This window comes from Mytilus trossulus, unplaced genomic scaffold (assembly GCF_036588685.1).
Source record: "Mytilus trossulus isolate FHL-02 unplaced genomic scaffold, PNRI_Mtr1.1.1.hap1 h1tg000158l__unscaffolded, whole genome shotgun sequence".
NCBI classification, from domain to species: Eukaryota; Metazoa; Mollusca; class Bivalvia; order Mytilida; family Mytilidae; genus Mytilus; species Mytilus trossulus.
In genome coordinates, this window is record NW_026963304.1 from 1,728,536 (window position 1) to 1,741,541 (window position 13,006).

Genomic DNA, 13,006 nt, shown 5'->3' on the forward strand with positions numbered 1-13,006 from the left:
TATTTTTGTGATTTTACTTTTAATGTGAATTTATTTTTAGCCTACCTCGTGCCATCAAATTTTGAGCAATATTCTTTAAGCCAGCTCTGTTCTCGACCCTGACTGCCTCCAACCTACAAAAAAACAGGTTCCACATTGTAACACAGAAAAGCTATAAATAGACCATTCTCTGGTCAAAAAATATTTATGGTATGCAGAACACTACAGGGAGATGACTCTGTAAAAATCTATAAAAAAAGTTTTAATCACATTCTGTTGTTAAGGAAATATAAAGCTTCTCAATCTCAAAATAAGTCTTTGTCAAACTGTTATATATTTATATATATATATACTGCAGCTGTGCTATTTGAGCAGTCAAATTGCATTGACCGTATATTCATATGTGATATACAGTCACTGACCGTATATCACCTTGTTTATGACGTTGACAATGTGTTTCCATAGAGTTTTTTTTATGACGTCAATAAAACATACAGGTTCGGGTAATTTTATTGTCGTCCGCTTCAAATTAAGAAATGATGTTTTTTACCCAAAATACTTCATTTAGAACAGTTTTAAGAGTTGCAGTATATAGAGAATAACTATACATTGTCTCGAAATATCAATCTGTTATTTGTACTCGGCTGGAAACAGGTAGAAATGCTCGGCACAGCCTCGCGTGCTACCTGTTTCTAAGCCTTGTACAAATAACATTGATATTTGGAGACAATGTATGGTTATTCTATATATATCTTATGAAATTTTTCCGATAAAGTGTGATTACATTTTTTATATTTTTGTCAAAGGATCAAATTAAAGTAAATATGCTGTGAAAATTAAACAAGCCATATTAATTTTAGTCAGGGTGTTTGGAACCCCTTAAATTAAAATTAAGAAGAAACCAGATGATGACGTGCAAGTATATAGTCTACATCTCACAATTCAAACTATCGGAAAGCAGAAGGTAAATATTGATTGATTGATTGTTTACACCACTTTCAATACTACATGTATTATGTGATTTCATGGTGGTTAGTTGTTATTATTGGAGGACGCTGTAAAGAACCACTGACTATTAGTAGGAAAACTAATGCAATCCTAGTCAATTAAGATTGGAGCTGGTTACACCTGCCACATGGAGGATCCAAACTAGTAACCTCAGTGTTGACATGGTTGACAGACTAGTGTAACAGATACAACTAAACGACAAACCCCCCTCCCTTAAAAAAAAATGTTGTTAAAAGATATATATTTAATAATAATTAACTCAATATCCTATGTACATTTTTCACTCATTGTGGTTGAGGACGATATAATATTCCAACATCCTGCTATAACTGACATTTTTCATGGTTCCAAAATAGGCCTATCTTTGCTGAACAAACATAAGTATTTCAACACCATATGCTTAATCCACATTTTTTTGTAGTCCCCCAGTGTGTCAGATAACACAGGTTGAGCTGTACATGCCTGATACAATGCCATCTTGTTTCTTACCATAGATCCGGGACCTGAGGATTTGTTTCTTACCATAGATCTGGGACCTGAGGATTTGTTTCTTACCATAGATCTGGGACCTGAGGATTTTTGAGCCTAGCTTTCTCTAAGATAGATCTAGCTTTAATTAACTGTCCATTCTTTTCCTCTAGTCTGGATAATAACAGCCACAATGGTATTGCCTTGGGACATTTTTTTAGCTGAAAATATAAAACTAAAATTGTATGATACTGTATTTACTTTTTGATAGTGTCAGTGTTGTGTTACAAATTTACAAATTTGATATAATATTTCATTTTTTATTTTTAAAGTTTAGAGGACCTAATCTGTGTTTTAGATAGCAACATGGAAATTAACAAAGCACTGGTTTTCAATAAAAAAAAAAAGAAAAAGAAAAAAGAGAGCACCATGGCCCCTATACATGATATTATGAAATAATCCAAGATTAAGCACAATGTAGATAGAAATTTAGCACCAGAGTACACCAGTTAAAGGCCATAAGGAGAATACTGCTAATAAAACACAGTACTATTTGGTAATTTGGTCATACTTAGTTTGTATAAATTCATATAATAATTTACAATTTCATATTAAAATATCTATAGCAAAATTCCAGGCAGAAAGTAACACATGCATTTTTTTTTTATTGTTATTTAATCGTTATTATACACACACTAGTACACTGCATTTCAATTTCATATATCAGTATGTTTATCTGAATATCTTCCTAATCTATTATACATAAGAAGATACCAGAAATAATTAAAAATATCAAATAGATCAACTGTGGGAGCAGACTTCCACCAAGAAAAAAAAACTTGATAGCAAGGAAAACAATGAACAACAATAGTCTACTGGTCAACGATTTTGTACACAACCATTTGAAGAACTTTAACCATTCCCCCCCTTTTTATAATTCATGTTGCTTTAACAGTGGCACTCTCCTTTAAAAATGCTTCTTGCATTATCAAGTTGCCTTTATGTATCAAACAAATGTTTGAAATCTCATAACAGTTTCTTTTTCCTAATTCCCAACTTCCCCCCCTTTCACAATTTCCATCAATTTATTTTCTAAAAAGATAGTGTCTGAGTATGGCCCTCCCTTTCTGTCCCCCTTCTTCTAATTTATTATTTATTTTGATATAAAAGAACATTTAAAAATAATTTAAAAAATTTAAAAGCCAGGAAGATCCATCTTGGGAAAAATCAATATTTCAACAAATAAATTTAAATAGTTAGCATTCTATTTTTAGAACTGTTTATATTGTTGCTATAAACAAAGATATATTTAAACATTACTTTCCTTTTACCTGTGCAGTAAATGATTGATATTTTTAACTTGATAGGATTAGAGTAAATTAACTGTGTGAAATAGTTTTCATCCACATACCAAAGAAGAATTAGTTCTCTAGAAGGACAGGAATTTGGAACTACTAATCTAATAAGTTCTTCACAGTACTAGCACAAGATCATTAGATGAGCTTTTTCATAACATGTGAAAACATAAAACTAGACAAAGCATAAAGTGAAAAACTGTGACATTTGTAAATCTAATCTTAGCCTTCCATTGCAGAGATCATTAATCAGGCAATATGGCAAAGAACGGCCAAGCATCAAAGAAAGGACAAGCACCACAGTCAGACATAAATATCAGAATCGACCAATCAGAAAGAGAAACTATTGATATGGTAAAAAAATATGCCAAGAGCCTTTGTGATCAGGCTAAAAAGGACAAAATGGAATTCAAAAAAGGGGATTTGAGTACAGAAAACATGGCCCAATTATTTGGAGTAGTTACGGAATATAAAAATCCTAATGAAACCTTGACCGTTGTCAATAGTTATGATTCTGACTTGAGTTTTATATACCGGTTACGTATCCTTGGTGAGACTTCCATCTGGATTTCAAATTTCAACACTAAAATATTACGACAGATTACCTTTGAAGATAACAATATCAAAACTTTACACGAAATTTCTGCAGACATTTTTGATATGTCTAACTCATCTAACAATGATATCTTCTTGTCAATGCGCGATACATGTGAGGTCAAAATGCTGATGAAGTCTGGGAAAATAAAATCGGTATTCTCAGTTTCAACTGGACTTTTGCCACGTGCGATTCACGTCACGAAAGACAACAGAATTCTATTAGGTGTTACTGATCGTGGACATATGTATAACTTGGGAGACGATAGCTTCAGAAAAATCATGGTCTATGGAATGGACGGAAAACAGAAACAATCCTTTGGAGACGAAATGTTAACATTTCCGTACAGAATAACCACCAATACAAACAAAGATATTGTGGTTATTGATGTAATAGCAGACGATTCTGGGAGAATAATCAATCTGGGACAAGACGGTACACTTGGGTGGATTTATCAAGGTCACCCTTCAATGAATTCTGCCAAACGACCTTTTGACCCTAGAGATGTCGTGACAACACCAAAAGGTCTGGTGATAGTAGCAGACTGTGTCAGCCATGGAATCCATGTTCTATCAGGGGAGGGAACTCTAATAACATGTAAAAACATGAAAGAACAAGGAGTTATCTTTCCTTACTCATTAGATATTGACAACAAAGGGTTAATATGGGTTGGGTGTGACACTTTCAAAGGCAAAGCAGACGCCAAAATACACAACATTGAAATTTCTTGACATCTGTAGATAATTATATGTAGAATCTTTTTAAAACTATTGATTTAAATCAAATTTTTTAAATAAACTGTTATCACAGAGATATGTCTCGCCTTTTTGTAATTTTGATAATGCAAATGTTGAAATTAAAATTATTATAGCAGTACTTTAACATGTAAATATTCAAAGTCGATGAACCATGACTGGAGGTAAAAAGCTAAACAATCTCCATTGAACGAGATGTGCCAATGCTAATACAACTGCATACCAAATACCAATGACTCATTATAAGTCGTTCCCTTTAAACAAACCTAAACACAAACATTACCTTGTAAATTATGTAAAAGTTTCAAAGTCAATGAACCATGATCAGGGGTGGGGGCTATATAACCTCCATGGAAACAATGCTTTTAAATGCCAATACATTTGCATACCAAGTATCATTGACTTAACATTAGCAGTTTATCTTAAACTGATCTAATCATAAACTAATACATGTAAACTAAGCAAAAGTTTCAAAGTCAATAGACCATGACTAAGGGGACAGGGCCAAATATTCACCATGGAAATGAGATATGCCAAAGCTTATACAACTGAACACAAATTTACATTGGCCTACAACTAATGGTTCCCCTTGCAACTAATACATGTTAACTTAGCAAAATTTTCAAAGTCTATAGACATTGACCAAATAATCTCCATGGAAATGAGATGTGCCAATGCTTATACAACTGCATACCAAATATCATTGACCTACTACTAGTGGTTCCCCATACATTGACCTAATCACAAACTAATACATGTAAACTATGAAAAGTTTTAAAGTCAATAGACCTTGACTGAGAGGGCTGGGCCAAATAATCTCCATAGTAATGAGATGTGCCAATGCTAATACAACTGCATACCAAATATCATTGACCTACCACTAGTGGTTCACCATGAACTAGACCTAATCACAAACTAATTCGCTGTCACTGACACAGGAAACAGCATACCTATGTCTCGCTTTTCGACTCCGTCAAGGCGAGATAAAACTGTAGACAGACTTGTCAGTTTAGCCAAACTCAACAATATAATATGAAAAATTTAACATCAGGTGGATTTGGTTTTCTTTTTTTTATTTAATCATTCTCTTTAGAAAATCATGGTGGCCATTAGTTTTCTTGTTTGAATTGTTTTACATTTGTCAGTTTGGGAACTTTTATAGCTTTCTATGCAGTATGGGCTTTGCTGATTGTTAAAGTTGGTACAGTGATCTATATATAGTTGTTAACTTCCATGTTATTTGGTCTCTGGTGGAGAGATGTCTTATTGGCAATCATACCACATCTTCTAATTTCTTATTTTTTACAAATACAGAAATTTGATACCCGTAGATGTGAAGACAAGATATGCCTTGTTATTTTTATTAGTGATATTCGATATTTAAGGATTTGTGACATATTCATTTATTTATGAAATTACTAAATATCAGTTTGACAGACTTTTATCCTTGATACGTAGAGTGGGGTGCTCATTTTCGCCACATCTTTTGATGTTTTGTACAGTTTATGTTCAAGTCTAAATGTTTTTGAAGTATACTGATATTTCTTTATAAAGATAACTTCAAATGCAAAATATTCTTAAGCTTGAAAACATGTTTGTTTGAATATTATCATCTGAAAATTATAGATTAAAGGGTGTTCGAAATTGATTTTTTGTCAATGGGGGACACATATTCGCCGTTTTTACACATCTATTTAAAACCAAATAACCACAACTTTAAACAACATTGTCATTGATCAAATCAATTTCATTATAGATGAATAGCAGACATTTCAAAGGTGTTAAGAACTGAAATTTAGGCCATTCAGCATGTTCAGTCAAAGAACTACTTAAAAATACTTCTTTGAATTTGTGTTTTTTTTCCAGGAAATTGGCCGAAAATTGTTGTCCCTTTTTCGGTCCTTTTCAGTAGGTAAAAATAATCATATTTGTTGTATAATATCATTTACCGGTATAATGTCTTCCATTTCAGCCATCCTTTGAATTTTTTACACCTCAAAATTGTGTTCCCGGCGAAAATGGGCGCCCCACTCTACTGAAGGTGTTAAAAATAATGTGATGGGGAAATATAGTGAGATTATACGATTAATTATAATTATCTAATTTTAATCAATGTGAAAGCTTTCACTTTTGGCTACTGGTTATAAAATGTCATTTTAATAGAGTATTTCTAAAAACTTGTCATGTTAATTAGGTTTTCAATATTCATTATATATATTAGTTGTAAATTGTGTTTAAAATAGAACATACAGACACATAAAGAGTTAGAGTCGAGATATTAACAGTAGGAGTCATAATGTAATGCAGAGTTTTCATTATCTATCATGGTGACTGGTTCTTGTCAATATATTCAATGAACATCGTCCTGAATTCACTCACCAGTAACATAAGAGAGTAAAACTACTGCCTCGTAATGAATGGCCTGCCTAATGCAGGCAGTGTTCATTGTTAATTTTTGGCTTGGAATTAATTATCAAAGGTCAGAGATCAAAGGTCAACCTGTCATTAAAACTAAGATCAAAGCTGGTGAAAATATAAGTCAATCCTTGGTCAAGGGTGAGAATATCAGATAGATCAGAGGTGAGACAGTACGGCAACCCCAGATCAAAAGGAAATGTTAGTCTACTCAGATCAAAAGTAAAATACTAGGCAATCTCAGATCAGAGGTGAAAATGCCAGTTCAAATGTGACAATAACAGGAAATCAAAAACAGATTCAGAAAAAAGGAGAAAATGTTAGATTCAAACAAAGCTAGACTGAAATTGTAACTAAATTAAACAAAATGGTAGAAAATGTCACTTATTTAGACAAAAAGGTAAAAATGTCAAAGATTCAAACAAGAGGTCAATATGTCAAACATTTATTGTCAAAGATTCAGATAAAAGGTCACAAATTCAAATAAAAGGTGAAACATGTGAAAATGTCATAGATACAGTTAAAGGTGAAAGGTCACAGATTCAGATATTTACAAGAATGTGTCCCTAGTACAAAGATGTCCCATCTGCACTATCACTTTCTATGTTCAGTGGACAGTGAAAATGGGGTAAAATCTCTAATTTGGCATCAAAATTAGAAAGATCATATCATAGGGAAATAATTTTATGTAATAATTTTCAAGTTGATTGGACTTCAACTTCATCAAAAACTACCTCAACCAAAAACTTTAACCTGGAGCAGGACAACAAGACAGACGAACGGACAAACAGACCAGAAAACATAATACCCATAAATGGCACATAAACATGGGGCATAACATTGTATATGGTCAATGATTCAAACAAAAGGTGAAATTGTAAAGCTTCAAACTCTTTGTAAAATGTCACAAACTAGTCCTGAAAATGCATGCAATTTCCACTGAACAAGTAATAATCATTTCATAAATGATATATTCTCATTGATAAAAATGAAAGTTGGACATGTAACAGATTTATTTGACCAGTACAAAGTTACTCACCCCCTGATTATAGGCATCTCTTGCAGCCTCTTTCTCTCCCTTAAGTAACTCACCCCCTGATTATAAGCATCTCTAGCAGCTTCTTTTTCTCCTTGTTGTTCTTCTATCTGTCCTTTCATCATCCATAACTGAAAAATAAGACTTTATTAACTATTCAGTCTTTAAAACATTAGAAAGCACAAATATTATTTATAGAACACCATGCCCAACTCAAGCTATTTATAGAACACCATGCCCCACCCAAGCTATTTATAGAACACCATGCCCCACTCAAGCTATTTATAGAACACCATGCCCCACTCAAGCTATTTATAGAACACCATGCCCCACTCAAGCTATTTATAGAACACTATTCCCCACACAAGCTATCTATAGAACACCATGCCTCACTCAAGCTATTTATAGAACACCATGCCTCACTCAAGCTATCACATTTTCATATTCTTTAAATTGTGAAATTGATGGGGGTATTGATCATTAAAGACAGGTAACTACAATCCCACCCCTTTTCCCTGAGTATGACATAGAAAGACTTATTACCAGGTTTGTACTTACAGGAGCAACACAACGGGTGTCACATGTGGAGCACCAGCTGAGATCACCTCCAATTTTTGGTGGGGTTTGTTGCTTAGTCTTTAGTTTTCTATGTTGTGTTTTGTGTACTGTTCTTAGTGTTTTTGTCTTTTATCTTTTTATCTATTTGTCAATTTATTATGACTTACAGGTTTGAATGTTGTTTGCATTGTCTTTTTGGCAATAGTATAGTCTGCTTCTAATGAGGTTGTCACTTGCTCCCTTTTTTTAACATCATATTAAAAACAAAATTTCCCATCAAATACATGATTGATTTACTGTTAAAAAATTATTACAAAGACAAACGGATGGATGGATGGAAAATATAATGTCGTAGGTGGGGCATAAAAAATGATGAGTGAAAGATATTTACCTTTGGAAAGTCTGAATAATGTCTAACAGCTTCTACCAGTAATGTTTTAGAGTTCTGTATTTCTCCTAAACACCATTCTAATTTCACAGACTTCATCATGACCTGTATAAAAATTAGCATGAATTAATTTGTTTTTCATGTCAACAGTATTTTTAGAGTTATCTCCCATTAAGGATGTACACCTCTGAGGGGCCAAAAATTTCTAGAATTAAACTTTTTTTCTAAACCTGTTTTTTGTGTTCATATGACTGTAAAAAAATAATTGGTGAAGAAAAAATCATACGGTGGTGCACTTCTTTTTTTGCTACAGCCCTTTGAAAGTACCCAATTTTCATGATTTTCCCATTTTTCATCAGTTTTTACCTATTTTTGGGCTCTAATCATGAAAAAAATCACATTTCCACAATTAAACTTTTTGTCATACTTTCAATAAAGATGAAGGGGACCAATCTGAATAAATTTTAATTTCAAAAACTATAGGTAGGTGTTTTAAAATATAAGAAAGTTTTATCATATTTTGATGCTTTTTTGTGTCAAATTTACCATGTTGTCAATTTGGTAAATTTGTGATTTTTCTCCGTTTTAAGTACAAATTGCATATTTTTTCAACTTCTTTGTTATAAATGATTGAAAACATACATATCTAAGAAATTTGAAAAGAAAAAAGGGATGTGGGATGTACATGTTTCTGGTAAAATCATTTTTTGTATCCCTCACCTATTTTCTCGATATTTTGGCTAAAAAGACTGACTCGATTGGTAATAAAATTTGAAAAATGTATTACTCAAAAACTACTCAATGGAAATACCCAATTTTTTTTACAGAGTTGAGTTTGATTATTACATTTTTTAAATTCATTCATATTTTAAACTTGTATCTCATGTTTTAGACATAATTCCAGAACGAGATTTCAACGAGACTGAAATGTCAGAAGAATACATCCTTAAAGCTTGGTATTTACATCTAATACCAGGGATTTAAGTTAAAATTTTGGCATGGTAGCCCACAGCTTAAATTTTGGTAGCCAATATATATAGTTCTCTATAAAAAAAAAAGCAGAAATTTGAGTAGCCCACACAAAGTTTATGGGGAGCCTGATAATTTCAAACCTTGAATACATTATGTTTAGAGCCTACCAATTTATATGGTTGACTACTTAATTTCAAAGGAGCTCTTCAACCTACCCTAGCTGTTGGGGCACTAGCTCTGGCTTTCTGTAAAAGTCTCCTAGCTCTCTCATACTCATTATTCTCTGACTCTAACTTAACAGCAGCTAACCAGATTTCCTCACTGTTAGGATTGGCCTGGAAAGCCAAAGCTAAAATACTTCTGGCAGCAGGAACATCTCCCTGTAAAAAATGGAAAAAAAATATGAAGAATTTGTTACTTTTACACTACATCACAATTCCTGGAGAGGTATGAGCGTATATGGTGGGGTTTGGTTGCACAGTCTTTACTATCTATGTGTGGCTTTGTTGACTTTTTCTTGTTATTTTGTTGTTGTTTTATATGCCGAATTGTTGTTGGTTTTCGATCATGTAAGAATAGCCCCTTGTGAATAATCAAGCAATTGATGTGCTCCTAACAACAGGAGGATTTTACAGAAAGAAGAAGGTATGTCTCACCCATCAGTTTGAATGGTCTTCAAGTATCTAGCTTAACGCTCAGTGTAAAATACTGACAAATATAATGCCTATAAATCCATGTTAAAATGTCAGAGCATAGAGCATGACATGAAGGAATTATTTCTTCACCAAAATGTTAGATGTAACTTACCGCCATCCATTTAGATTTAGCTCCCATCAACCATAAGACCTCAGCCTTAGGACAGTGAGCAACTGCTCTTTGTAACAATGCTTCTAAAGACTCCCTGTAAAATATGAGTCACCGATTATCATATATACCTCCTTATTTTATGTTAAGATTGCAAAAATGTACAGCAGAAGTGTATATCATTTATTGTGGATTCATTTATGTTCATGGGTACCAATTAATCATGGATAAGGTAAAACTTAAATGATTATTGATATTTAATTTGGTGTTTATTTCTAAGTGTGCATACAAGCCTAAAGAAAATTGTCTTTCGATGGACATATAATCTTGTGGTTCAATATATTTTCAAAGGATAATAATGAATCAACAGTAATAATCTATGTCTTTTATTCATAAACCACAATTTTCTTTATGGCCTTAGTTCATTCATAAAACTTTTATCACTTAATGATAATGTAAATTTAGAAATTATTGCATGCATTTATTATTGCAAACTAAAATGCATTTTTTATCTTTATGATATTAAGAAAAAGCCTGTTAATAAATTCATGTAATTTTTTTAAAGATGTATAAAGTTTAAATTATTGGGATTATAACCCTGTCACATATTCTGAATTAACAGTATGTAAAACGTCTAATATAAAATCTTACCTGGATCCATGACTCTTTTCAAAGTAGGCTGCTCTCAACCAGATACTCTTCTTACTGGGAAACTCTGCCAAGGCAAAGGCATAGATAGCTCTGGCACATTCCACTGCTGAATGTGTGGCACACTGTTAACAGGAAGAAAAGTGGGGTTAACATAGGTATAAATAACTGTGTCACACTACACCACAGCTGAATGTGTGACACACTGTCCACAGAAAGAAAAGACTTCTTAACATAGCCACTTAACTGTGGCACACTCCACTGCTGATTGCGTGGCACACTGTTAAGGGAGTTGGCATCTCAGTTTCAAAATAATTAAATTTTCAAAATTGATAGGTGATTAATAAAGGAATCAAATGAGCAAAAAAATATATAGGTCACCGTACTTGTTTTCGAGATTTTAGCCATTGAAATTTTGGTGGAAAAATGTTCTCTCTTGACTTTTAATAGCTTTATCAAGGGCAAGTCCTCAAAAACTATTAAAAAATAATTAAAATTTTATAAGACTTTAACAAATAGCTTATCATTATACATGTAAAAGAATTATAAAAAGAACTAGATGTGTCAAAGCGACATGAATGGCCCATCCTAAAAAGTTGAAAAATCTGCAATTTCACTATAAACACATGTGGACAAAAACATGATGGTAGTCTCACATATCAAAAATCAGCTCAAAATCTGAAGGTGTTTAGAAAAAAAGTCTGTATAACTGTGATTTTCAAAAATTTCTCAAAGTCCAAAGCCTGTAATTACGTCAAAAATTAGTGGAGCAGAATGAAACTTAAACTTGATCTGTAACTCATCATGGTTAACTTACACACCAAAAATCAGCCCAATATCTGAAGGCGTTTAGAAAAAAGTCCGTATAACTGTGATTTTCAACAAGTTCTCAAAGCCTGTTGTTTTAGCAAAAATTAGTGGAGCGGAAAAAAACTTGACCTGTAACTCATCATGGTTAACTCCGTATAATGGTTTGTTGAGGAATGACGAATTACGGAATTTCAGTATATTGGACAAGGGTAAAACTATATGGCAGCGACAACTTCGTTGTGGGGCCATAAAAATGATGGTCACCGGGCAAAATTTGTTAAGGCATTCAGAGGATTCCAAAAATCTGACCAAAATTCCAAAACATGACAAGTGAGCTTCCTTAACAGAAAGAAAAAAGTGTTAACATTAAGACCTCTGCAACACTTCACTGAAAAATTGGAGGCTGTAGACTTTTTTTCCTTTCAGCAGATTTCTATTTTTAGATCAGACTTACAGATTCAGCGTCCTCTAACCAGGTATGTTTTCTATCTTCCTTTCAGAAGATTTCTATATTTAGATCAGACTTACAGATTCAGCATCCTCTAACCAGGTATGTTTTCTATCTTCCTTTCAGAAGATTTCTATTTTTAGATCAGACTTACAGATTCAGCGTCCTCTAACCAGGTATGTTTTCTATCTCCTTTTCAGAAGATTTCTATTTTTAGATCAGACTTACAGATTCAGCGTCCTCTAACCAGGTATGTTTTCTATCTTCTTCTTCTATACCAACACTTATCACAGCTCGTCTGTAAATAAATAAATACATATATTTTCAAATAAACAAGTTCATTGTTGAAGGTGACCTATAGTTGTAAATTGTTATGTCCTTTGGTCTCTGGTGGAGAGTTGTTTCATTGGCAATCATACCACAGCTTCTTATTTTCATATACAAACAAAACCAATTACTTGACGATTCTGGATGTCTACCTTCTATAAAGACAGTACTTATATATACAAAGCTAGCAGGTTACTTAAAACTTACATATCAATTTGACAGGAATGTGAAAACTTGCAAAATAACCCGACATGAAAATCAACAACTCAAAAGATAATAGGTCAACAGGTATTTGACAACTTGTGTAAAAATCTAACAAGTAACTGACAACTAACAAAAAAGTGTCAGAGGTAAATGAATACTTACATGATAGCCTTGTGGAGAGTTGTCTCAATGGCAATCATACCACATCTTCTTTTTTTATATTATAATCATACCAC

The 13,006-nt window shown here is 32.9% G+C and overlaps 1 protein-coding gene across 2 annotated transcripts in view; it reads right to left on the reverse strand.

Annotated features, from left to right (window-relative positions):
* LOC134700466 (pre-mRNA-processing factor 6-like) overlaps positions 1-13,006 on the reverse strand; it is a 41,036-nt gene that overhangs the window by 12,070 nt on the left and 15,960 nt on the right. Inside the window, exons 14-22 of one of the 2 annotated variants that reach the window (XM_063561860.1) lie at positions 12,468-12,537; positions 10,985-11,106; positions 10,337-10,430; positions 9,745-9,909; positions 8,561-8,662; positions 7,668-7,742; positions 1,557-1,676; positions 1,477-1,490; positions 46-113 (exon numbers count right to left, since the gene is read on the reverse strand). In XM_063561860.1, the coding sequence (XP_063417930.1) occupies positions 46-113; positions 1,477-1,490; positions 1,557-1,676; positions 7,668-7,742; positions 8,561-8,662; positions 9,745-9,909; positions 10,337-10,430; positions 10,985-11,106; positions 12,468-12,537 (830 nt within the window). Of the gene's footprint in view, positions 1-45; positions 114-1,476; positions 1,491-1,542; positions 1,677-7,667; positions 7,743-8,560; positions 8,663-9,744; positions 9,910-10,336; positions 10,431-10,984; positions 11,107-12,467; positions 12,538-13,006 lie in introns of both variants that reach the window. The other variant, XM_063561859.1, reaches the window with a different exon arrangement.